The sequence below is a fragment of the Rhinatrema bivittatum genome, chromosome 4 (genome assembly GCF_901001135.1).
Source record: "Rhinatrema bivittatum chromosome 4, aRhiBiv1.1, whole genome shotgun sequence".
Taxonomy (NCBI): Eukaryota; Metazoa; Chordata; class Amphibia; order Gymnophiona; family Rhinatrematidae; genus Rhinatrema; species Rhinatrema bivittatum.
In genome coordinates, this window is record NC_042618.1 from 469,576,036 (window position 1) to 469,603,913 (window position 27,878).

General features: G+C 45.4%; 1 protein-coding gene across 3 annotated transcripts in view; it reads right to left on the reverse strand.

Annotated features, from left to right (window-relative positions):
* The window catches only part of MDM2 (MDM2 proto-oncogene), a 47,921-nt gene that overhangs the window by 16,249 nt on the left and 3,794 nt on the right, over positions 1-27,878 (reverse strand). The window contains exons 1-9 of one of the 3 annotated variants that reach the window (XM_029597227.1): positions 21,178-21,291; positions 20,827-20,911; positions 20,621-20,695; positions 18,955-19,088; positions 16,007-16,056; positions 14,899-14,966; positions 13,131-13,227; positions 12,209-12,369; positions 4,041-4,202 (exon numbers count right to left, since the gene is read on the reverse strand). In XM_029597227.1, coding sequence (XP_029453087.1) covers positions 4,041-4,202; positions 12,209-12,369; positions 13,131-13,227; positions 14,899-14,966; positions 16,007-16,056; positions 18,955-19,088; positions 20,621-20,695; positions 20,827-20,892 — 813 coding nt within the window. In that variant the 5' untranslated portion in view covers positions 20,893-20,911; positions 21,178-21,291. Of the gene's footprint in view, positions 1-4,040; positions 4,203-12,208; positions 12,370-13,130; positions 13,228-14,898; positions 14,967-16,006; positions 16,057-18,954; positions 19,089-20,620; positions 20,696-20,826; positions 20,912-21,177; positions 21,292-27,878 lie in introns of those variants that run through there. The other 2 variants (XM_029597225.1, XM_029597226.1) reach the window with 2 other exon arrangements.

Here is a 27,878-nt window from a genome sequence, read left to right on the forward strand (position 1 = left end):
AAGGCATCGATACCCTCTGTGCCTTGTTCTTCTTCTGCGAATGAAGAAGCGCGGAGCCTTCGCATTCCTTTGAGCGGCCATCAGATCGAGATGAGGAGTCCCCCATCGCGTGAAGAGGAGTGACACTGCTTCCTGGGACAGCTCTCTTTCCCCGGGATCTAAGCGTTAGCGACTTAAGAAGTCCACTTGAACATTGTGTACGCCTGCAACGTGAGATGCCACCAGATGGGACAAATGGAGTTCCGCCCACGGCATTAGCTTGTTCGTCTCCTGAGCGACATGGAGACTCCTTGTCCCTCCCTGAAGGTTGATGTATGCCCCTGTCGTTGCGTTGTCTAAGAGGATTCGGACTGCTTGGCCTTGGACTAATGGCAGAAAGCACTTCAGCGCCAGACGAACCGCTCTTGTCTCCAGATGGGCCACGCTGACTGAACTGGCGTCCACTGCCCCTGCGTCGGTTGGCGTCCGCACACAGCCCCCCAGCCGGCGAGGCTGGTGTCTGTCATAATGATCACCCACTGTGGAACTTCTAGGTCCATCACTCATAGCAAGTGATCCAGGTTGAGCCACCAAGTCAGGCTGCCTTGGATAGAGATGAAAGTGGCAGAAGAGTCTGAAATTCCCAAAACACCGACTTCCAACGGGACAGTAATGCTCTTTGCAAGGGACGCATGTGGGAAACGCCCAAGGCACTACATCTATAGTGGAGGCCATGAAGCCCAGCACCTGGAGATAGTCCCCAAGCAGTGGGAAGTCTGAGGTTCCGAAAGCACTGAACCTGAGAGAGGAGAGATTGGGCCTGATCCAAACAAAGAGAGACTGTGCCCACTTTGGTGCCAAAATGAGCTCCCAAAAATTCGAGTGACTGCGCCGGAGTGAGGCTGCTCTTGGCAAAATTGACGATGCAGCCTAACGACTGGAGGAGAAGTAATACTCTTTCCACTGAGAGCTGGTACAAATCTGTGGACTTCGCCCGGATGAGCCAGTCGTCCAAATAGGGATGGACCGGAATCCCTTCCCTCCGTAGGGCCACCGCCACCCCCACCAAAATTTTGGTGAAGGTGCGAGGAGTGGTCACCAGGCCAAATGGCAGAGCCTGGAACTGGAAATGCTGCCCTAAAATCTTGAAGCGGAGGAAGTGCTGATGCTCCTACAGGATAGGGATAGGAAGATAAGCCTCCGTCGAGTCCAAGAACATGAGGAACTCTCCCCGGTGAACCGCGGCAATCACGGAGCGCAGGGTTTCCTGAAGTGTGGTATCTTGAGAGTCCTGTTGGCCATCTTGGGGACTATGAAGTAGACGGAATAATGGCCGAACCCTTGTTCCGGTACCGGGAGAATGGCACCCAAATCCAGGAGCCGATCCGGTGTTTGTCGCACTGCGCACTGTTTGAGGAGACCGCACGGAGAGAAGACAAACCTGTCTTTGAGAGGTCAAGCAAATTCTAAAGCGAAACCATGCCGTAGAATATCCAAGACCCAGCGGTCTGAGGTGATTTTGATCCACTCCTCATAGAAGAGGGAAAGATGTCCTCCTATCCTGGGAACTGAAAAGTGGACCAGCAACGTTTCATTGGGTAGATGTAGCAGAAGCTCCGTGTGTAGAGGAGTTCCGAGCCGGTCTCTGGCCTCAAAAGGAATGAGACCTGGACTGCGACCTCGAAGAGGGAGTCCTGTGAGGCACTGGTCTAGGCTGACGTCAACGCCGTTGGCCTCTGAACCGGGTCCGTGTAGTGACGATCTTCCGGCAATTTATGCACCTTATTCTCTCCAAACGATTTAATGATCTGGTCCAACTCGTCTGGGGCGGACCCATCAATGTCCCCCGTCTGCATCCCCAAGGAGAAGGTCCTGTGACCCAGGGTCCAGCAGATTAGGAGCTATTAACAGCTGTCCGTCCTGACTGTCCCCTAGAGGGATCCAACACCCCTGATAGCCTGGGGACCTTAGCTAGTATAAGTCCCTCCTCCTGCCATTCAGCCTCCGCTTCTAAAAAAAAGCTTTGTGCATTAAAATCACAAACTTAGAAGAAAAGGCCTGCTGTCTCTAAAGTCCCCCCCCCGGGGGAGGGGCCGCATCGGGAGGAGAGGCAGGCTCTAGGTCAGCCGGTTGCAAAGGGCTTAAATTAGGTGTAATAAAAGTACATCAGTAGGAAAATGAGAATTCCCTTCCCCCATCTGGCCAAGAAACAGGTGCAGCAGGCTGGCTCTCCACATGTGGATACAAAATGGCAATCGAGGCATCGGGAGGGAGGGGGGGGGTGAGGAGCCGCTGGTACGGCAAAGTCCTTCTGTGCCTGGCTGCTGCGAGCGGGAGGGAGAGAAAACTGCTCTCCGCTCCTTCCCATAAGCTGCTGGTCCTTGTACAGGGTACTGATTAATAAAAAGTAAAAACCTTTCCTCTTTTTCCTTTCCCCTCCAGACACCCTAAAGTGACAACGAGGGATTTTACGTCTCTGATGAGACCCCTGAGGTATGAGGCTTCTCAGGGATGTTAAAGTGACAGAGGGAGTTTACTTCTCTGATGAGACCTCTGAGGTATGAGACTTCTCAGGGGTCTCCACGGGGAAGGGACTGGACCACCCCTCCCCCTGCACCCAGCTCCTCACAGGAACAAGAAATTCAGCGCTGCTACCTGTCAGAGACGACCTGCTCTCCCGTTCGTCAGAGGAATGGCGCGTCTCTGCAACTGTTAGGCTGCCCCGAGGAAGAAACGGCATCTCAGGGTAGCAGGGGGTCATGGGGGAGAGGTTGGACCACCAACATTCACCCCTAAGGCAGCTGAAATATTGGCTATAAAAAATAAGTAAACACTTACCCTAAAAACAACAGAATAACATAAGACGGAATGTACAAGACAGATCTGTCACTGAAAACAAAGTTCTGCCTGCAAGTCTCCAGAGAAGCTGAACACTGAGGCTTTTTTTTTTTTTTAAACTTTATAACTATGATCCATCCAAGGAAAGAATTAGAGGAAAACAAAGAATAAAGAAATTCTGTAAACTATCCTCTAAATGAACTGGGGAACCGAAGGTGCAACTGCCATCTGCTGGAGTCAGAGAAATATTGAAGGTTTACAGAGGGCGCACCAGTTATGAGGGACCGCCATCTCAGTTTTTGCTCCGACTCCATCTGCTGGTAGGGGGACATAACCCACAGTCTGGACTGATCCTGGTACGACCAGGGAATGGACTTCTCCTCCAAGAACTTATCCAATCCTTTTTTAAACACAGCTACACTAACTGCACTAACCACATCCTCTGGCAACAAATTTCAGAGTTTAATTGTGCGTTGAGTGAAAAATAACGTTCTCCGATTAGTTTTAAATGTGCCCCATGCTAACTTCATGGAGTGCCCCCTAGTCCTTCTATTATCCGAAAGAGTAAATAACTGATTCACATTTACCCGTTCTAGACCTCTCATGATTTTAAACACCTCTATCATATCCCCCCCTCAGCTAACTCTTCTCCAAGCTAAACAGTCCTAACCTGTTGGCAGAAAACCCATCTCTAAACAAAAATAGCACAAGTTCACTTCCCTCCTTGGCCTAGATGCCGTAGTCCCTGAAGGATGAGCACTATCCTGCACCACTGCAGCACCTGGGCTGTATACAGTCGGTGGGCAGAAGGGGAAAAGGCAAGCTGAAAATGACAAACTAGTAGGGTTCCACCTCAAGTGTGGCTCCCCTAAAGTTTACCCATCTCAGTGGAACCCCTGCCATGACTGAATAAGCCATACAATGAACAAAATTGTATCTGCAGCAAAAGCAACTAGGACTACCCACTTCAACTTGTGTTACAAATGTCTTCAGCTGAGCAAATGTATTTATTGCTACCAAGAGTAAGAGTGTTACAACCATTTCCTCCACCACAAAAGGCAGAGCCCCTGCCACAAGCCCAGCAGAGAAACATATTTTATTCAGCCTTGCAAAGGGTCAGAGGCCTGGGCTTTCTTTCTTCCCATCTGATAGCTGCACACAAAACATTGCACCAGGCCGATCAGCAAGGTGCACTGCGCAGTAATATATACACACACACATGCCTCATCATCTTCATCTGTCAGCTCTTGTCCCTCTTCATTAGGACTGTAGTCTTCGGAGTACATAGACTCAACCTCAAATTCAACACTGAACTGGTCCGAATCAGAATCCTGGTCAAACCAGGTGTCATCTGAATTTTCACTTACTGATGCGGTATCTAGATCCTGAAAAAAACAAACAAAAAGATGAGATCCACATTACTGCAACCTGCTAAGAAATCACTCCATGCAGATCACAACAGCTTATAAAAGATCACCAACCTGTATATCCCCAGTTTACTGCAGCTTGGCAGAAAGCTGGAGTCAGAGAAAATACTGAGGGATCGCAGGTGGCACACCAGTATATCTAGGGGGTGCTTTTCAGCTTTTCTCTGACTCCATCTGCTGGAGGGGAGGCATAACCCAGCAGTCTGGACTGATCCTGGTAAGTACAGGGAACCAATATTTACAAACTAAACTGCCTGCTAGTGCAGGATTCCTACATGCCAAACCCCAGAATCACAGATAGGCAGTACACTATTACAGCATGAAGGAATACTTGCCTTAACCCTTTAGGACAGGGTTCTCACCCTTTATTCTATCTGGACAGATAATGCTCATATGTGTAATGCACTGACAGTCACGGGGTTAAATATAAACATATACCCTGCATCCACAGGAATACCCCTGTTCACCCCAAACAATGGGTGTAGAGCTTAATTAGGTCATATCCCCATACTGATTTGAGTATCAAGTCAGTAACAGCAACACAAACTCTCTCTACTAACAGGGGCATTATAAAATACAAAACCTGGGGAAAAAAAAAAAACGAACAAAAAAAAAAAACAAACCCCACGCCCAAACATTCAGCTAATGTGTAGCAAACTTGCCATACCACACCAGTACTAACTCAAATAGCAATAGCCCCACCTATGAAAAGGCAGCAGTGCACAACCAATGTATGTTTTATGTTTTGTCTGGGATTGTTATTTTATGATGATTTATGTACTGTTTGGATTTATTTTATGATGTAACTATTTTATTAGTGGAATATTGGTTTTTTTATTGTAATGCCGCTTGGGTAACACATTTTATCAACGTTTTATCAAGCGGGTTATTAAGTTTTAATAAATGAAATGAAAATACCCTATTTAGAAAGCACAACAAAGTGATACAAATGCCTACATGTTAGTAAAATACATCACTTTATTCTCATTCAGAACACAGATAGACAGGCCTTCATCAAATACAGAATAAAAGACCACAAATTACAAACATAGAGACAAATACTGGAATGAAAACCCCAAGAAGCACTCATCTACTAATTTTCGTTCCTGGAGTACCACAGATCAGTCCAGACTCCTGGTTTTGCCTTCCTTTCAGCAGATGGAGACAGAGAAAGTTTTGCAAACACTGCCTCTTAACCTGATGTGCCACCTGCAGCTCCTTAGTATTACTTAGTGCCCAAGCACAAAATGCATAACCAGACTTCTTAATGAATCCAATCTATAAACTTCCCCGGAATGAGCAGAGGAAAGAGGAAATTCCAAATTGAGAATTGTAACCAAAGCTGCAAACGTATCTGAAAAAAAACCACCAATGAGAAACCTGTGCCATTCTTTAGAATCAATATAATAAACAGATCAAGCGGACTCTCCAAACACTGCTCTCCACCTCCGGGTGGGACTCTGAACTGATCTGTGGTACTACCGGAACAAAAATTAGCAGATAAGAACCAATTTTCCTTTCCCTATATGTACCCAGATCAGTCCAGACTCCTGGGATGTACCAAAACTTCCCTAACCGGAGTGGGACTGCGAGAGTCCTGCTCGAAGTACACTTGCACCAAAACTGCCTGCGTCCGAGGCCTGGACATCCAATCTGTAGTGTCTGGCAGAGGTATGTAAAGACTTCCAAACAGCCGCCATGCAAATCTCTTGTGGCAAGACTAGCTGACATTGTGCCCTGGAGGCCACCTGGGATATGAGCCCTTAACCCCTCCGGACTAAGAAGACCTCGACAGATGTATGCAGAACCAATTAGCTCCTTCAACCAAAGCGCAATAGTGGCTTTAGAAGATTTTGACCCTTTTTTGCACCATTCCATAGTACAAGGTGATCCAACAATCTGAAACTGTTCGTGACCTCTAGATAGTGCAATAAAGCCCTTCTGACATCCAGACGTCTTAATTCTTTTGCATGGAGGTGCACCAACCTCTAGATCAGGAAAAGCCGGAAGCTCCATTGACTGACTTAAATGGAACACCGAAACCATCTTCAGCATAAAAAGACGGGACCTTCCACAGAGACCCTGGAATCTGAAATCCACAAAAACAGTTCTCTGCATGACAAGGCTTCAAGTTCAGAGACCTTTCTGGCTGAACAAATCGCCACCAAGAAAATCACCGTCAAAGTGAGATCCTTTATGCTGGCCCTCTTAATAGGCTCAAACGGTGTGTCACACAATACCTTAAGGACTAAGGGGGGGGGGGGGGGGGCAAATGCTTTGCCTCTCAGAAGCAATGCATCACATCCAGATGTGCAGCCAGAGGGAACTGAAGGACAGAAACTCACCGAGGGTCAACCCCCTGCTCCGTGTATCAAGAATCGAAGACTCTCCAAAAACTCGTACTTAACACCAAAGAAGCAGAGGTCTTGCGAGCTTGCAACAGAGTAGAAATAACATCCTCTGGATATCCTCTCTTCCTTAATTGCCTCCTTTCAAAAACCAAGCCGCTAGACAAACGCGATCTGCTTGATCTGAAAATATAGGCCCCTGTCGCAGAAGATTTGGTAGATGGTCAAGCCTCAGGGGACCGTCTACTGCTAGATTGACCAGATCCACAAAACAAAGCCTTCGTGGCCATTCTGGAGCTACGAGAATCACCCTTTCGGGGTGGACTTCTATTCTCCTTACAATCTTGCCCACCAGAGGCCATGGAGGAAACACACAGACCAGAACATCATGTAGCCAAGGAAGCATTTGGACAACTACCCCTTTTGCTCCGTTCTCTCTTCTGCGACTGAGACGCAGTGCCTTGGCATTCCTCTGGGTTGCCATCAGATCCATATGAAGCAAGCTCCACCTGTGAGAAATGAGGGTCATTGCTTTCTCCGATAGCTCCCATTCTCCGGGATCCAATCGTTGCCGGCTGAGAAAATCTGCTTGCATATGGTCAGACCCTGCTATGGGCAATGCTGCTATTGCAGCCAGGTGCTGCTCCGTTCAGGATATCAGTATCTCTGCTTCCAGAGCAACCGCCTGACTTTTGGTGCCTCCCTGGCAGTTGATGTAGGCCATAATTGTTGCATTGTCCGACAGGACCTTGACTGCCCGGTTGCACAGAAGGGGAAGAAACACCTCCAGAGCCAACTGCACCGCTCTCATCTCTAGGTGACTGATGGACCAGGTCGCTTCTTCTGCCGACCAAATTCCTTGCACCTACTGGGACTGACACACAGCCCCCAACCGGAAAGACTTGCATCAGTAGTCATCACCACCCATTTGAGGCACCTTGAGGTCCACAAATGGTCCCGGCCAAGCCACCACGAAAGACTGGACCTGGAAGACCCTGTAAGCGGTAGTGGAAGATGGAACTGCTCTGACATCGGATCCCACCAGGATTGCAATGCTTTCTGTAGAATCCTCATATGAGGAAACGCCTACGGGACCAGCTCCAAGGTCAAGGCCATGGAATCGAGGACCTGCAAGTAATCCCAGACACTGGGCACTCCAGCCTCCAACAGGTTCCAAACTTGAGCCTGTAGCTTGGCTATTCGCTCCTCTGTGAAAAAGACCCACTTGGGTATTGAAATGTGCACCCAAAAATTCCAGTACCTGTGAAGGAGAAAGCTGACTCTTGGACAAGTTCACTATCCAGCCCAATGATCTCAGGCAATGTAGCACTACATCCACCATATGCCTGCAAAGATCTTCTGACTTCACCCAGATGAGCCAGTCATCCAAATACAGGTGGACCAGCATGCCCACATTCCTGAGGGCTGTCACCACAACCACCATCACCTTGGTGAAGGTCCTTGGGGCTGTCGCTAGACTGAACGGGAGGGTGCAAAATTGAAAATGCCTCCCCAGGATCATAAACCAGAGGTAGCTCTGATGATCCTGGTGAATCCTTAAGTACAAATGTGCCTCCATCAGATCCAAGGAAGCCAAAAATTCCCCACTTCGTACTGATGGTGTGATGGACTGCAAAATCTCCATCCGGAAACAGATAACCCTGAGATCCACATTTACCTTCTTTAAATCCAGAACTGGACAAAAGGTCCCTTCCTTCTTTGGTATGACAAAATAAATGGAATTACATCCTGTCCCCTGCTTATCCTGAATAACGGGGACAATGGCTCCCAGCATTCGCAGTCGCCATATGGTCTGCAAAATTATCTTCTTCTCCGCCGACGCACAAGGAGATCTCAAACAGAGTTCTGAGTGGCCGAGCAAATTCTAAAGCATAGCCTTGTCCTATCACGTTTAGAACCCACCAGTCTGTTGTGATTTTGACTCGCTCCTCATAATACTGAGTCAAATGACCCCCGATGATTAGGACTGAGGAGTAGGCACACCTCGCCTCATTGTGCAGGCTTGGCCCCGCCACTACCCTGGCCAGGGCCACCTCGGCTCGTTCTGCACCCACAAAATGACTGGTTCCAGGACTGCAACCTTCCTGAGGTCTGCCTTTGGCACCACCGGAGCTCTTCTCCAATGGAAACGCCTTTGCCCCTGAAAATGAGTGCAGACAGGGAGAAATCCTTTGGACCCTTTAGGCTTGTCCTCGGAAGCTTGTGCACCCTATCTCCCACATGCATTATCAACTGCTCCACATCTTCTCCAATCAAAAGTCTGCCCTTAAAAGGCAACGCTCCTAGTTGAGCTTTTGACGAGACATCCACTTACCATTTTCACAACCACAGGAGCCTCTTAGCCAAGACCGAAGACATCATAGTCCTAGAAGAGGTGCGAATGAGGTCATAGAAAGCATCCGCCCCATAAGTGACCGCAGCCTCCAACCACTCCGCCTGTTTAGACTCCTGGGGTGACAGATTCCTGTTACCTTGTAACTGTTGCACCCATCTTAAACTGGACCAGAGCATAAAGCTGTTGCAGACAGCCGCATGGATTCCAAGAGCAGATACCTCAAAAATCTTAAGATGCACCTTGAGCTTCCTGTCCTGCAAATCCTTCAGGGCCGTTGCGCCAGCTAGCGGAATAGTAGTCCTCTTCATAATCGCCAAGACCAAGCCATCCACCTTTGGCACCCGCAGGAGCTCCAGAATGTCTTTCGGCAAAGGATAGTGCTTATCTATGGCTCTGCTAACCTTAAGGCCAGTTTCCAGAGTATCCCACTCCCTGACCACCAGATCCTTAATGGACCTGTGAAAAGGGAACGTCTTGGCTGGAACCCTCAAGCCGGTCATGACTGGATCCAAGTCCTCCAGGACAGCCTGTCCTTGCAGAACAGATATGCCTAATTCTGCCAGGACAGGCCGTATCAGGGGCCCAAGTTTCTCCCTTTGAAACAGGTGGACCACCTTGGGATCATCGCCTTCCACCGCCTGGATCTTTCCCGCATCCTCCTCCGGATCCTGCGGAAAATGAGAAGGGTCAGCATCAGGAGAACCATTCTCGAATGGCAGGCCCCGATCAGACTCCTCCGAGAAGCCCTCCTCAGTGGCCCCAGACCCAGAAGGACCAAGGACTCTCCGTACCCTAGTGGCCCCTGAAGCCCCCCAAATCTGGGCCTATTTCTGGGGGGGGTGGGGGTGGGGGGGGGTTTCTGTCGTCCTCCGCCTAGAATTAGACTGCTCTGTGGCCTGACAGGATAAAAAAGCTTTGTGCATCAGCCACACAAATTCTGGCGAAAAAGGGGTGGAACCTTCCAAATCCTTCTCCCCAGGATCCTGATCCTCCCCTGGCCTCCTCCAGAGAAATCAACAGGAGAGAGAACAGGCGGGAGATCCCCTTTCCCTGCTGCACACTGTGTCTTAGCCAAAAAAGAATCCAAAATGGCCGCCATTCCCGCGCTCAGCGGGAATGGATCAACAGCTTCTCACACGGCAGCTACAGGCCCACCGGACTCTCGTTGCGAAGTAGAAGCCGCCGCGGTCCCTCCCGAAGTGCCTTCCCCACTGGAAAGGCATCAGCGACAGCGGCCTGCCCGAGAGAGGCACATGGTACTCTCGCCATATGTGGCACATCTGCCAGCCCCCGGCATGGCTCAAAGCGGCTGCGAATGAGCGGCACATGCCAGAATAGGAGCATACTCGGGAGACGCACCCAAGATTGTACCTCCCCAAAACCCTGCCACTGACGGGAAATGGCTATGTTAACCTCACAGAAAACTACCCCGCCTCAGTTAACAAAAAAAAGGCTTCTTTGCACTCTCTTTTTTTTTTAAAAAACAACTTAAACCAGAAAAAAAAAAGGAAAGCTATCTGAAAGCTTTCTGAAGGGTGGCAGAGGCGAGCAATTAAGGGTCCCAACCCCTGCTTGTCCTCTTTTAAAACCAGGAAGGATGGTCCCAAAAGGACCTGCCAACCTCCTGGGAGGGAATTCCTCCAAACCACCACCCCCCCCTTTTTTTTTTTTAAACTAGGTACAAAATTGCAGGTTTTGCACCTCCTCCGTCTGCTGGAGACAGAGAAATACTGAGGAGCTGCAGGTGGCTCACCGGGTTAAGAGGGAGACAAAGAGATCTGGACTGATCTGGGAACGGACAGGGAAATACATTTCCTCCTACACTGAGTAAAGTACAAAGATAGAAAAACTGCACATTCCCAAACCTGACATATTACGGCATTTGCATCCTGTCACTCCCCCTCCACATCCCCCTCATCCCTCGCTTCTCCCAACTACTCAATTTGAATCATCCCCTCATATTTTGACATTCCTGTTAAGCATTCCCAAGCCCATCCCCTGAATCATCTTCCCGTGCTTCGCTCTCACTGACCCCTTCCTCCCCTGCTCAGCATCCCTCTAGCACTCTTTTCCACTCCTTCCTGTTCAGCATCCTCCTGTCTTCCCTTCTCCCCTCTGCCCTCTCTACCTAGTAGACCCGACCTCCTTTCCCCATCCCTTCCTAGCCAGAAGACCCTGACCCTCTATCTCATGCTTCCCTGCCTAACAGCACCCACACTCGGTCTCTTTCCCCACTCTTTCCATTTATTTATTAATGCAATTTATATTCCACCTTTCAGATGATTCAAAGCAGATTACATTCAGGTTTCGTAGGTATTTCTTTGTCCCCAGAGGGTGCACAATATACGTTTGCAGCTGAGGCAATGGAGGGTGAAGTGACTTGCCCCTAGGTAACGGGAAGCAGCAGCCTGCCTGATCCCCTCTGCCCTCCACACTTCCCTGTTTAGCAGTACCAACACCATCTCCCCCAACCCTACCTGCCCAGGAGCACTCCCAGAGATAGACCTCTTCCTCCTGGCTCTGGGCCAGCAGAAAGGCCTCCAGTCTAGTCCAGTCCAGAATCTCCCATCCTCCCTGTGACACCTCCTGAGAACCACTGCTTTAGGATACACACCAAAGTCACACAACATCAGTCGACTTGGTATTCATCGCACAGTCACAAAACTGAAGTCTGCCACTACTTTGTAAAGGATGCTCATCTGCCAGACCTAAACACATACCAAATATCAGAGACTGTACTTTAAACCATTTTATCACGCTTATATATTTGCACAGTATTTTCCTTTTGGTTTTCCCCCTCCTCCCCACTACCCAGTTCCCTTATCAGTTTCATTGTAAAGCCCTGTTGGCCAGTTTATGTTACATGGAAACCGATGTGATGTTTGCTTAACGAATGTTGGTATACAAAAATTTTAAATAAATAAATAAATAAAAATACCTTACAGGCTGCACTGTATGCCCTTTGCATAGTAAGCTGATGGCAAATAAAGGCTATAAAAGCCGTCTCATCTCAGTTCTGATTCTCCCTTTCTAGTGTAATGCCAGAGACTCCAGATCATCTCTGGCTCTCTCTTCACTTCCTTAAAACTAGGAATCCCAAGTTTTTCTCCACAGACCTTAGATGAGCTGTTTTTCCAAGTATAGTGAGAAGGCTCCCACGTGAGCCTGCATTAGCATCACTCCATATTATAACTGAAATCTCTCTCTTACAGCTTAGAATTAGCACATTCCCACAATACTTTTAAAATACATTTTCTTACAGGATTTGGGCAGGAGTCAGTGGATTCACTGCTGTTTCTGTCTCGACGTAGGCCACTAATAACACACCACGAAAGACTCTCATCGAAGGTAAGAGAAATGCTGTCCGATTTATGCCGTTTTCTTTGTCTGTCTCCAGTTGCATCAGTTAAAGGATTTTCTTCTGTTTAAATGGGAGAAAAATAATGACTAAGTTACCATCCCACAGGAAAACTGCTAATTTCCGTTCCTGTAGTTCCACGGATCAGTCCAGACTCCTGGGTTTTGCCTCCCTGCCAGCAGATAGAGACAGAGAAAGTTTCACTGACCCTGTACATAACCCAGGGTGCCACCTGCAGTCCTTCAGTAACAACCATAAATTTCTAAGCAAGCTTCTAAGCAAACTCGTTCCCCTCCAACGAGCCGGAAGGTGAAGTTGCCCAAAAAGACAATAGAAAACTCATTTCCCAAATTTAACATAAGGGATCAGCACTGAAAACCTCCAACACACTGCACTATATACAAAGCAACAGTACGAGCGGCAGACTCCCCCCCAGTAAATCGGTGGGTCTCTAGACTGATCTGTGGTACTACAGGAATGAAAATTAGCAGGTAAGAACCAATCTTCCTTCCCTGTATGTACCCAGATCAGTCCAGACTCCTGGGATGTACGTAAGCTCCCCTTAACTCGGGTGGGATTACTCCTGGGGGAATTCTGCGCAAAAAAAATTAAAAATTCTGCAACCAAAAACTGAAAATTCTGCGCACACATATTCTAAATTCTGCAAAATTCTGCACATTTATTTTGCAAAATAACAAGCAAACGATATGATCACAGACTAAAATGTCTCCATACCGTGGCCTATCCAGAAATCTAGCCCTCTATTCATCCAGAAAGGTTTGCTTCGGAGGTCTGAGCAGAGGACAGATAGAAGTGCTGTGTACCTGTCTCACTGTGAGTTCTCCTAGATGAGGTAGGAGCTGCTCTGGAAGTCAGACTTGCTGCTGATGGTTTTTCTTCATGGGAGTCTGGTGGGGATTCCTGAACAGAAAAATACCAAGTGTGTCAATCACTAACCCACAACTTAAAGAGAAGAGGGGGTGGCCAGCTAACACTCACCGTTACCTTGGACACATCACTTTAACTCTAATTGTCCATTAGATTCATAAGTCCTTTGCTGTACCTGTATGAAATCTGCTGCATAGTTCCCTGGTTTAGGGCTCTATATAAAAATGTACCACCAAATGTACAGCAATTAAGAGATCTACCTGACTAGGATAGTAAGCATTTTGCATTTAGACAGCATAGGAGAGGATTATGTAGTCCCCTTGAACAGAGTTCTCTTGATAAGAGGACCCTACCTCTGACTGAGATCAACACTGCTGTATGCCATCCATTTTCAGGTCAAAGTTCAAACTATGTCTTTCCATAATTATAGAAACAGAAAAACAATGAACTGTTTCTTGTCCTATAATTTTTTCCTTTAAAAAAAATAATTGCTTATGTTTTTGCTTTGTCTCTCTGTGCAGATTATCTCCTGAACCATTCAACCTAGAGCAACTACATTTTCAGGATAAGTAGGTTGAATTTTTGGGGATTTTATATTTAATCTCTTGCCTTTCCAAATCTATGTTCAAGATGAGTTATAATTCAAGTACAATGGATGTTAAAGTGCAGGAAACAATCTAAGGTGGTACAGGAGGAAACAAGGTGATGTGAATTTGCCATGGTCATAAGAAGTGTCAATGGGAGAAGTGGGATTTGAACCCTGGCTTCCCTTGTTCTCAGCCTGCTGTTCTAACCACTAAGTCACTCCTCATATCTAAAGGCTAGAAGCCAGAACAACACTGTCCCATAAAAAAATTTTTTAAAAAGGGATGTTAGCCAAAAATTGTGAAAACAAAAATGTTCCTGTGGACACATTACCCCCCAAATCAAAATTTCAGGAAAAGTAGATCTACATAAAACCTAGAACTCATATTTTCCCTACAAAATTACGGTTCTAGTCAAAAATGGGGAAAAAATTAAGTAAAAACTGAAGTACCATCAATGGCCACAAGATGGCAGTATCCTATTATAAAAAATGATATTGACACCTTGTGACCACCAAGTACAGCAGCCAGCAGAGACAGAAAGATTACATAAGTTACCATGAAATTGCACTGAGAAGAAAACAAAAGCAACTCATAACATCTGCTGTGCAATTCTTGCCTTATTTCTCAAGGGTAGAAAATTCCCATGTGCCAAGATCCATGAGCACCTAAATCTGCCATGTGGCACCTGCTGCTGGTCCAGGTGGAGCTGCCTTGTTCATCTGAAATAGGAGCAACTTTTGCAGGCCTTGCGTCATGAGAAAAGCCTCTTCTGCTGCTGCGGGCCTCAGCCTGGGAGAAGCTGCCACCCTCAGGCTCCAGCCAGAAAAGGAGATACCACCTTTGTGGTTAGATCCTGGGTGGGGTAGATTCACTGCCACTGGGCCCTGAGCTGGGAGGAGCTGTCACCAGCCAGGTCTAGGGAAAGAGGTTAGGTCTTTATTGCTGCTGCCACCGCAGGCCCCCATTAAAAAAAGAACAGAGGTGGAGAAGAGTGGAGAGAGTGCAGGGAAATATATCAAGTAAATGCAGTTTCCGGGTGAAAGCACAATTTCACCACTGCTCCGGATATTTGCAAGTTTGTATGTATGTGTATATATATGTTGATAAGTAAGATCACCTTAGGCTTAGTTTCATTCTCATGATGACGTGCGGTCTCATTTACAGCCGTGTCTGCATCCATAACTTCTGGAAAGGAAACAGGATTTGAGTCCAGTGTTGACAGACAAGTATCTCTTTTTTTTGGATAATACTTTTTTTTTTCTGCAAGAGGCATAAAAAAAAAGCCCCAATACACACTGCATAATCTACAACAAGTAGAAATAGTTGCATAACAGAGAGACACTGATGTGGCACCATGGCAAGTCATTTCTATCTCTACAAGCCCGAGGTAAAAGCAAAAGTCCTCAATACTATGGGAAACAGAAAATTATTTGATAGACATAAAGGGAATAACAAAGAATTATAAAAGGTAGTGTGCAGTATACAAATGCAATACCAACAGGAATACAAGTTCTGCAATTTATTCCCAGAGCGTTCCTGCTGCCTTCCTTGCCTTGTCACGTTATTACTAGTTTCACAATCCTCAAGCCTGTGCCATTTATAGACTTGATATGGGTGAAAAAAATCATGATTCTGCATAAATCACTTGTGAGAGAGTCTAAGAATTACAACTCAAAATTACAGAAAACTAAAAAATCCTGACAAACATTGGTGAAAAAAGTCCCAAGATACAATTGGTGACAGGGCTTTCTAATGATTTTGGATTGGAGGCAGAGTCACCATTCCCATATATAATGCTGGCTGTCTCCTGTCAAAATATCTATTAACCAATATAACCTCTTCCATTCATGGGGACACAGGTGGACCGCAGGTTATGCCTCTCAATCTGCTGGAGTCAGAGAAAATACTGAGGGATGGCAGGTGGCACACCGGTATATCTAGGGGGTGCCTTTTCAGCTTTTCTCTGACTCCATCTGCTGGAGGGGAGGCATAACCCAGCAGTCTGGACTGATCCTGGTACGTACAGGGAACTGAAGACTGCTCACCACACAAAGCTTAGGAAAGGCTGCAATCATTGAGCCACAGGCTAAAGTTGTTCCCTGTACTTTAGGCTGTTATGCGTAACGTTAGTTCCTAAGTGCACAGATGCCACAAGCATACAACACGGCCAATCACAGAACAGTTTCAGACAAGACATCAAAGGAAATCTAAAAGCACCAACTGACCTTGATGACTGACTGCTGTCAAGTTTCTGGAAATCATTGCATATAATCTCCTACGGGTGAAAAAAAGGAAAATAAAAAAGTGTGCATATTAGCTTTAATCTAAAGTTATTACTTCAAAACTAATCAAATACAGATATGATACTCATCAGACTGAAACACTCAACAGCAATAAGAGGAAGTCTGTAGATAAATCAGATGGTTTAAAAATCTAAGATCCCCCCTTCCTTGTTCTGATTTTCATTTTGGCTCTGAAAAAAGGGTTATTGTTTAGTTTTTGAAAGCTCATAATTGCCAATGTCCATCATTAAAACAGGGGTGCTGTTGTGCAGATCCTCGATCAGAAACCAATGCAGGTACTGCCTGAACTGAAGAAAAGGAAAGCTGTAACCATGAGAGGCTCAGCAGGAAATTAATCGTAGATTGGTAACTGACTAAAGGATGGGAAACAAAATATGACTGAATGGTTCTCTCTCTCCATAGAGAAATGTAAATAGTGGAGTGTCTCAGGAACCTGTACTAGAACCAGGGCTACCAATAATCTGGAAAAGGGAGTGATGAGGGAGGTGATCACATTTGCAGATGACAAAATTATCCAAAGTAGTTAAATCACAAGTTGATTGTGAGGAACTGCACAAGCCCTTGCGAGAGCGGGAGACTGGGCAACTAAATGGCAACTGAAAGTTAATGTGGACAAGTGCAAAGTGATGCATACAGGGGAAAAAATCCAAACTCTAGGTACATGCGGCAAGGTTCCATATTGGATGACGCCACCAAGGAACAGAACATAAGAAAATGCCGTACTGGATCAGACCAAGGGTCCATCAAGCCCAGCATCCTGTTTCCAACAGTGGCCAATCCAGGCCACAAGAACCTGGCAAGTACCCAAAAACTAAGTCTATTCCATGTTACCATTGCTAATGGCAGTGGCTATTTTCTAATAATAGCAGGTAATGAACTTCTCCTCCAAGAACTTATCCAATCCTTTTTTAAACACAGCTATACTAACTGCACGAACCACATCCTCTGGCAACAAATTCCAGAGTTTAATTGTGCGTTGAGTAAAAAAGAACTTTCTCCGATTAGTTTTAAATGTGCCCCATGCTAACTTCATGGAGTGCCCCCTAGTCTTTCTATTATCCGAAAGGGTAAATAACCGATTCACATCTACCCGTTCTAGACCTCTCATGATTTTAAACACCTCTATCATATCCCCCCTCAGCTGTCTCTTCTCCAAGCTGTCACTGTAGACAATACATTAAAATCTTCAGCTTAGTGTGTGGCGGCAGGCAAAACAACCAAGAGAATGTAAGGTATTATAAGAAATGGAAATTACAACAAAAGATATCATAATGTCTCTGTATCGATCCATGGTGCAACCACCCTTTAACTACTGTGTGCAGTTCCGATTGTCCCATCTCAGAAAAGAAAGCAGCACTAGAAAAGTTAATAGAATAAATTAAAAAAGAGAATAAGATCTTCACATGAAAGTAAACATCCCCAAAAGGGGAAGTTAAATAGTAGGAATATACGTAGTAGGGACGTGCATTCGTTGGTCCATAAAACTGATGGTATGTGCACATAAGGAAGGCGTAGATGAAGGCAACCTACACGCGCGCATATCATCAGTTTTGTTTGCTTCCCTTCCATTTGTGAGTTACGTGCAGACCGTTGAAACTAATGGGCCAACAAATGCACATCCCTAATACATAGTACTACTGCTTTAACAGAGGAAATGTGGAATCTCACTTTAACAGAACCATCAGCTATGATTTATATACTTCCAGTGAGTATTTGGCAGCTGCAGGACCAAAAGATTTTCTGAAGAAAGGTGAAAGTGTTTAACTCTGCTAAGTATAAGTTACTGCTTTTAGGGGATTTTATTCAGATGTTTCTATTGTTTTTGTGTTGTTTGTTTTAAATTGTGTATGTTATATTTGGGAATCACCCAGAACAATTTAGTAATTGGGTAAGGTAAAAATGTTTATAAATAAATACCGTATTTTTTGCTCCATAAGACACACCTGACCATAAGACGCGCCTAGGATTCAGAGGGGGAAAATAAAAAAAAAAGTTTGTGCTAAACCGGCTCTGCGTCTGGGCGTCTTATGGAGCAAATTAGGGGAGTGCATAGCTTTTTTTTTTTCTCCCCATTTTGTTTTCGGGTCTGGGGAGGGCCATTTCGGTCCACTCCCCAGATCAGAAAACGTTTCTTTCTCTGGAAACCCCTCCCCCCCAAAAAAAAACCCCCATCCCAACCCTTTAAATTAACAACCCCCACCCTCCTGACCCCCCCCCCCAAGACCTGCCGACTTAATTTACCGCAACCCCCCACCCTCCTGACCCCCCCCAAGACCTGCCAAACGTCCCTGGTGGTCCAGCGGGGGTCCAGGAGCGGTCCGGGAACGATCTCCTGGGCGTGGGCCGTCGGCTGCCAGTAAACAAAATGGCGCCGATGGCCCTTTGCCCTCACTATGTCACTGAGACCGACCAATAGCAGCGGTCGGTCCCAGTGACATAGTGAGGGCAAAGGGCCGTCGGCGCCATTTTGATTACTGGCAGCCGACGGCCCACGCCCAGGAGATCGTTCCCGGACCGCTCCTGGACCCCCGCTGGACCACCAGGGACGTTTGGCAGGTCTTGGGGGGGTCAGGAGGGTGGGGGGTTGCGGTAAATTAAGTCGGCAGGTCTTGGGGGGGTCAGGAGGGGGGGGGTTGCAGTAAATTAAGTCGGCAGGTCTTGGGGGAGTCAGGGGGGGGGGGGGGGTTGTTAGATTTTTGTTTGTTTTTTTTTTATATTCGCTCCATAAGACGCACATACATTTTCCCCCCACTTTTGGGGGAAAAAAAGTGCGTCTTATGGAGCGAAAAATACGGTAAATACAATATATTAAGCTTTTGTGGCATTACACATTTATCTGACACAGGCAAGGACCGCACACAATCATTTACCTGGGTTCTTTTACAGAAAAGCTCTGGACGCCAAAAAGTTCTCCAAGGAGATCATTAGCACAATGCACAATATGTTGTTGCTTCTCATCATACAGCTGTTTGGCCATAATGTACTGTCCAAGATAGAAAAGAACCTAGAACGCAAACATAAGCGGTCAGCACTCACACCAAAGATGGCACGATTCTGCAGCAACGAAGTAGCAGAAATACCTGTCAGCACGTTCAGGAAGAAAGAGCATCATGCTGGACAATCGAGCCCAACATCCTGTTTGACCAATCTGGGTCACCAAGGAGCACCCAGCTGACCCTTATAGGGAGATTCACTGCCCATTGTTCACTTCTAGAAGTAAAAGGTGGCGAATCCCATCTCTACCTGGCTAAGTGTTCCTAATGGACCTGTCCTCCAGGAACCCATGCTCCTAGTCTCAAAGTGTGTGGACTGAAAACAATTCACTTCAATTTTGTACATCCACTCTCAGTTTCATGGGGTGCTCCAGTCCTCTCATATCCCTTCTCTGTCGTGTTTTCTCCAGACTGAAGAGCCCTAATCTATGTAGTCTCTCTTCATTGGGGAGCAGTTCCAACCCATTATTTTTGTTGCTCTTCTCTGTACCTTTTCTGAGATGGAGTGACTAGAACCGCACATTGTACTCAAAGTATGACTGTACTATGGATCAATATAGAAGCATTATGACCATCTCAGTTTCTTTTCCGCACAACAGCTAACATTCTATTTGCATTTTGGCTGCTGCTGCTGCACACAGTGCTAAGAATTTCAACATTTTATCCACATTGACTCCAAGATCCTTTCCCTAATATAGCACCAACATTAGGGATGTGCATTTTTGTTACTGTGGGTTTCATTCTGAAATACTCCATACTACTTAAAAAAAAAAAAAAAAGTGTTATCACCCTACACATCTCTAGCCAGCATTGTGTATCTGTATTTGGGATTATATTTCCCTATGTGCATCACTTTGCATTTGTCCATATTACATTTCATCTATTATTTAGATGCCCAGTTCCTCAGTCTTACAAGGTCCTCCTACAGTTTCTCATGGTCTGCTCATACTTAAACCACTTCGAATAATTTTGTGTCATCTGCAGATTTGATCACATCGCTCACTTTTTCCCCCCCCAGATCAGTTAAACTATGGTGCCAGTGCAGACTCTTGGGGACACTCCACTATTTATCTCTCTCCATTGGAGAAACTAAAGAAATCATTTAGTCCTACTTGTTGTCAATTCACAACAAGACATTGCCACCTATTTTAAACCTTTTTCAATTTCTTGAGTTGTCTCATTATCAAATGCCTTCTGAAAGTCAAGATACATTATCCACCAGCTCACCCTTATCCATCGCAAAGAATTCTAATATGATGGATCAGGTCCCATTCAATTCTGAGAAAATATTTTTTTACTCAACACATAATTAAACTATAATATAGCTAGGGTTAAAAAAAGGTTTGGACAAGTTCCTGAAAGAAAAGTCCATAGACCATTATTAGGATGGATTTGGGGCAATCCACTGCTTGTCCCTGGGATAAGCTTGCATGGAATCAGTCGACCTTTTGGGATCTGGCTAGGTCACTGTTGGAAACAGGATCCTGGGCTTGATGGACCTTTGGCAAATCTTAAGTTCTTAATACAATCTGGTCTTGCTTACTTCCTTCATTGTGAAAGTGACCTGCTGTGCACCTGCATACTTCAACAACTTCAGCAGAAGCGGTTTGGGTTTAACCTGCAAGAAAATGAAACCCGGTAATTGCAGTAATATCTTCCCGATCAATTTGCGAGCAAAAAGGATACAACAATCATGCAGGTAAGGAAATTTTGTTATACTGAACATCTGCACTTGTGAAAACTACTAACCAGCGCTTCCGGCTCTGAAGCTGTCATTTGGGTATTGCTCAAGCGATCACCTGCAGCATTAGACATTTTTGTATTGCACGGTTTCCTATCATAAAAATAACAGAGAAAAACACATTCAAACCTATATAAACATACTGCCCAAACCTAGAACAGTGAAACAAGTACAAGACATTAAAAACTATATAAACATACTGCCCAAAGCTAGAACAGTGAAACAAGTACAAGACAGAAAAAGCACAGCAAAATACAGCACACTATCAGTCTGAAAGCTTGTGGTCTTTAACTGAAGACAGCACTAAGGAGACCGATTGCTACCATCACTACTACAAAAGAAATCTCACTAGGACTTACCGTACCTAGGATACATAATAAATAGGTAAAGTGCTTCAGTGTGGAGTCTGTCACAAAATGCTGAGAAAAATGGGAAAGGACTTTGCTATAAATAGTGTACAGGAAACAAGTCAGGGCTAGCTCCTGCACTGGTGCTAGCTGCAAGCAGACCTGACATGTCTGAGCATGACCAGGCAAGAGGCGGATATTGAGAGTAGAAGGGTGACTCAGCTGCAAAAAGCACTCAGCCACAGCCTATTAGACAGAGCATTATCCCTAGACAGGGCTGGATTCATTATCTCCCATCCAAAGATATACACAGTCACTCACACAAGAGCAACCTAGCCTACCATACGAGAGACTACATCAGAACAGCAGCCTGATCCATCAAAGCCTCAGAGAGACAAAGTTGTAGCCCTGTCCACCACTGCAGACCTAGAGACAGAACTGCCTCATGCTGAGACATACAAAACCAGACCCAAAGACATGAAACCACAGCCCAGCCTACCATTACAACCCTAGATAGAGAACCACAGCATCTCTCTCTCTCTCACACACACACACACAGTCTGAATGACTCAGTATCAGATGTTAGCCTGACTCACTGACTTTTATATTAGAATTGGGGACTGCACTACTGCCCAGACATGTCTCTCAACCATGGTAAGGAGCAAGAGATACTGTGATCTGTGCTACAACACAATATCCTGTAGGGCAGTGGTCCTCAACCTTTTTTTGGCCGGCACACACCTGACAGATGGTTCTCACATGCATGACACATTGAACATGTGATCGTCACGGGGCTAAATGTAAACATGCACCCTGCATCCAGAGGAACCTCCTCGACCCCTAGCAATGAGTGCAGAGCAGAACTAGGGCATTACCCTGTACAATTCCCCATACAAAAAAGATACTCTGGTTCTGATGACATCTCAGTAAAAGCAAAACAAACTCCCTTTACTAACAGGCACAACAGCCCTCCTTATGAAAGACAGTAATTTACCACTAATGCATATCCTATTGAGAAAAAAACAACAAATAAGATTGATACAAATGCCTACATGCCAGTAAAATACCTCACCTTGGTCACACACCCAGAACTGACCTTCACCAAGTACAGAAAGACCACAAATTATAAATATGGAGATAGAAACTGGAATGGAAACCCCAAAAAGCCACTCTTGCATGCAGTGCGAGCCTGGAGAAATGGAAAGAGAAATATAGCACCTACCATAGTCCCAGGATCTGCAATAATGCACACAAACTAACATGCACAAAATTACAACTGTATTATGGAACACACGCAAAACAGTAACAACCATATCTATGAAAAGGCAAGCCCTAAGAACAAATTTGCTTACTGTAAACTGTGTTTTCCATACATAACAGATGAATTAGCCATGCTGTCTGGGTACGTCTTCCGTGCCACTAGGTGGCGGAGCTCTCTAAGTCTAGCAAAGTCTTTCAGCTAGGTGTTCCCTCATATCTTCTCTGATCCACTTCAGGCTCCTCAGTCAGTAATAAGGCAAGTGCAGTGTATGCTGGAACTGTCCAGGGAGGTGGGCGGGTCAGCATGGCTAATTCATCTGCTATCTACGGAAAACACCGTTTAACGGTAAGCAAACTTGCTCTTTTCACATAGATAAGCAGCTGAATTAGCCATGCTGTCTGGGAGTTCCCAGCAGATGTATTGAGCCATGAGAGAATTAAAGTGTAGCTCAATACTAAAGTTCATGGCAGACAGGTCCTAAGAAAGCTGTATGTGAGAGGAACGTGTGCTCTTCTGTAGGATAGACTGGCCCATTAATGCGTCATCCTTTGCCTGTCTATCCAAGCAGTAATGGGATGTGAAAGTGTGTAGCGACGACCATGTTGCCGCTTTACAAATGTCTATGATCAGAACATCATGTAGATGAGCCATCAAGGCTGCTAGTGCACGTACTTGGTGCGCTTTTGGAGTTGTAGGTAGAGTCTGCGAGCGTTATTGGTCGCAGAATCGAATGCAATTGGAAATCCAGATGGATAGAGTTCTTTTCATTACTGGACATCCTTGTGCAGTCGGATTGAAGGAAAGAAAAAGTTGAGATGGTCTGGTAAGTGAATGGGTGTGCTGCTTATAGTAGGCAAGCGCAGGCTTGCAGTCCAAAGTGTGGAGCTTTTTTTCATTATCATTCACATGAGATTTTGGTTGAAAAATAGGTAAGGTTATGGTTTGATTGATGTGGAAACTAGAAATCACCTTTGGTAGGAATTTGGGGTGAGTTCACAAAGTCACCCTGTCATGGTAAAATTGAAGATAAGGGGGGTAAGTAGACTAAGGCTTGTAATTCACTAACCCATTGTGCAGAAGTTAAAGCTACTAGAACGAGTACTTTCCATGACAAGTATCGGAGATGCAAGTGTCTAATGGTTCAAAGGGTGGAAGCATTAGTTGTTCAATGACAATATTAACATCCCACGGTACCAGTGGCTTCTGTAAAGGCCAACGTAGGCGTAAGACACCCTTCATGAATCTGGATACTAGCTCATGACATGAGATGGGGTTTCCGTTGAGAGGTTTGTGGTAAGCTGCTATAGCGCTTAAATGGACTTGAAGTGATGATGTCGCAAGGCCTCTCGTGTAGAGCAAATGGAGGTAGGATAGAAGTTGTTCAGTTGAACAAGATAAAAGGTCAAGATTTCTGGTGGAACACCAGGCAGCATAGCGGTTCCATTTCCTATTGTAATTAAGTCTTGTGGACTGTTTCCTAGAAGACAGTAAGATATTCTGAAGATCAGGTGAAATGTCTAGGTGTTGGTATTTGATCCGTTCAATCTCCATGCCGTGAGGTGCAGGGACGAGTGAAGCGGGTGAAGAAGAGATCCCTTGTCCTGGGTGAGTATTGGGGGCTGCTGCCCAGGGGTATGGGGTCGCAAATTGATAGGTGCAATAGGTAGCTGTACCAGGGTCGTCTTGGCCACGCTGGTGCTATTAGAATTAAATCCGCTCGGTCTTCTATGCATCTCTGGATCAAGCGAGATATGAGTGGAATCGGAGGGAATGCAAAAAGGAGGTCATGTGACCAACTCACTAGAAAAGCATCCGGGGCGAGTCGATGAGGGCTCAGGTAGACTGAAGAAAAGGCTTTCAGTTTCCTGTTGTTCTCTGTTGGAAAGAGGTCTATAGTAGGGAGACCCCATAAGGAGAAGATTTGTTGAACTATTGCCTGGTCTAGTTCCCATTCATGGGGATGAAAAATTCTGCTGAGCTTGTCCGCTCTGGAGTTTTGGATGCCGGGCAGATAAGTTGCTTGAAGAGAAATGCATCCCTGATGAGCCCATTCCAGGATCAGGACAGTTTCTTTACAAAGGTTTCATGAACCGGACCCTCCTTCCTTTTTTATGTAGAACATTGTTACCTGGTTCTCTGTGTGAATCATTACAATCTTCCCTCGTAAAGATTCTTCGAAGGCTCGAAGGGCGTTTTTCTCTGCTTTGAGTTCTAGGAGGTTTACGTGTTGTGTCTTTTCGTACGCAGTCCATAGACCTTGTGTCGTTAAGTGATCCAGATGAGCTGCCCAACCTTTGGGGGACGCATCTATGGTGAGTATTATCTGATGACGTAGGGGTCGTAGAGGTGAGCCCGTCCGTAGAGTTGATGGAGAAAGCCACCACAGGAGGTCTCTTTTCATACTGTCTGTCAAGGTAATTGGAGTAGAGAGTGGATGAAGGAATTGGATCCATTGAGACTTTAGGCCCCACTGCATCCAACGGATGGGTAGGCGTGTGTGAGGGCAACATATATGGCTGCTGCCATGTGTCCCAGAACAGTTAGTATCTGGTGAGCTGTCGCGTATGTGCTGTGCAGATCTGTAGCCAGAGAGGAGAGGGCTAGAGCTCTCGGATGAGGGAGGAAAGCTTTGTCCTGAATTGTGTCTATGAAGGCACCTATGAATTGCAGAGTCTGAGTGGGCTCCAGGTTTGACTTTTCGTAATTTATGAGAAGACCTAGGTTGTCGAGGCAAGAGATCGTGAGGAGAAGATTGTATCTCAATAGGTCTCGACTGGGTGCTACTAGAAGCCAGATAAGGGAATATTTGCACCCCCTGATGATGAAGGTGCGCCACTGCCATTGCGAGACATTTGGTAAAAACTCTGGGGGCAGAAGAAAGGCCAAAAGGAAAGACCTTGTATTGAAAGTGCTGGTTGTCCACTTGGAAGCATAGGTACCGCCAGGAACTGGGGTGCATTGGGATATGTGCATACGCATCCTTCAGATCTAGCGAACACATCCAATCCCCTGATTGAAGATAGGGAAGGATGGATTTGAGCGAAGTCATTTTGAATTTCTCCCTGTAGAGATGTTTGTTGAGGGATCGCAGATCCAAGATTGGACATAGAACTCCCGATTTCTTGGGAATTAGGAAATATTGGGAATAGAATCCCTGACGGAATCCTTCAGAAGGTAATTTCTGAATGCAATTGTTGTGCAGAAGCATTTAAGTTCTTTCAACAGAGGTTCTTTGTGAGATGTTAATTGCTTCTGTGGAACCCAATGAGGAAGGGTCGGGAGGGAGGAAAAGTAAAGGGTATAACCCTGGCATATGATAGTAAGGACCCACTGATCCGTGGTTATTTGATTCCAGGCTGGTAGATACTTGGTTAATCTGCCTCCCACAGGAGAGGGTTGTGATGGCGGCGAAGGTCGGTTCAAAAACTGGATTGAGGCTTTGCGGGTGGAGGATCCGCCTGCTGGCGTGGTGGACAGGCAGCTCTTGCATGTTGACTTGGTGCTTGAGATTGATAGTGAGGCTGGCGAGGCTGCTGGTAGGTTTGAGGTTTATAGTATGAAAAGGGCTTAAAAGATTTAAATGGGGCCCTTCTGTAGGTTGTCGAGGACGTATAAGGACGCCTCGAGGTCGATGTCATGTGACGAGTTGTCAAGGAAAGGACAGCCATCTTCTGTTCCTTGAGCTTAGCTACCGTTTCGGTAAATTTGTCTCCAAACAAATTTTCGGGACGACAGGGTAGATTGGCCAATTTTTCATGGACATCGTCCCGTATGGCGCTGGATCGCAACCATGCCAAGCGCCTCGTTGCAACTGTGTTTGCTGAAGATTTTGAGGAAATATCAAATCCCTCATAAATTGATCGTAATAAGTGACGAAGACCTTCTTCGATATTATGATATTGAGGAGGAAGGGCGACATCCGGTGAAGCTTGTTGCATGGACAATTTCAATGCCAGGAGATTCACTGGGTTATGTAGAATTGATGGTTCTGGATGCATGCATTCAACATCGCGGACTGGAAGTTTTTCTTTGCAAAATCATCCAGTGACTTTTGGTCCCGGTGTGGTGGGGTATTAGCATGAATTCTTGATTTTCTGGCTTTTTGCATTGCGGATTCAACTACCACGGAATTAAGAGGTAGTTGAACCGACGTATGAAAGGAGGAATCTTTCATCTGATAAGGGAAAACGCACGGCCTGATAGTACAGAGCTTCTCAATCTGTTTTATAGCAAGAATCACCAAACCAAATTTTACAATGTCATATATTCATAGCCCCCTAGTCACTGGTCATGTGACTGTAAAAATGCCATAAAATACATTTAACTAAACTGAACAGTCTAAAAAGCCTAAAACATAATTAGATAAGTTTAGAAATATAGAATGGGAATCAAAGCAGAATCAATGGCAGTGTATGTACTTATATTTCTGTGATTTTAGCTTCTTTCACTAAGCCAGCTTTACATTTTTTTGTAATTCTTTAAATGTGCTTCCATATTCCCATGGGCTTCTACTCTCCATTGATATTTAAATATCCTAACAGCAGTCTAGAAACTCCAGCCAACTCCCCTTTCTCCTCGCACCCTTCAGGCTAGACTCCAGCATTCTCCCTTCACTCCATGCGCTTTCATCCCCCACCCCGCAAAGCTGGAGCAGTCAGTATTTTCCTCTTCTCCTCCCCATGCTGGACCCGATCAATAAAGTCAAAAGATATAAAACATACCTAATAGTAAAACCATACTAATAAAAAAAAATGTCAAACCTGTCAAACATGCAATAATTTAACTCCCAGAAATGTACTCTATTTCCCAAACACCAATAAAATATTTCAAAACATCTGATGAATAAAAACATCCAATAATTAAAAAATTACAAATTTCCCAAAATACAAATAAAATATTTCAAAACAGCAGAAACATCAAATGACTCCCAATAATTAAAACCTAACAAGGATTGCTATGATTTCTCAGCTGGAAATGCTTAATAAGTTTTACTTAGAGGTTCTTAAGATCTCCAAAGAAGTTATACCAGAGGTGTCTAAAGTGTATTATTTATTTAAAATATATATATACCATTTTTTTTTTGTTTCTTCTCAGCAGGAAGCTTTTGAGACCGGTTGGTCCTCTCTGTTTTCCTGGAGCAATCTAGCTCTGAGAATTTAGATAGTAAATACTGCCAAGAAAGTGAACCTAAGGAATCGGATAAGGCTTGCACCCTTAAACTTTTTTCCTACCTTACAAATACAAAATTTATGGAAAAATGTTCCTGTTCTCTGAAGTCGTCAGGGAGACTCAAGTTAGACAGAAGCTTTTTCTAGTTAAGAAGCCTAGGGTATTGCCCAAGGGTGCTTTTGTACTACATTTTCCCTGTAAGTATACAATTAAGCTTCATAGTGACACACTGGCTCTCACAAACATACGTACACAAACATACACTCAAGGCCTCCACTTCTCT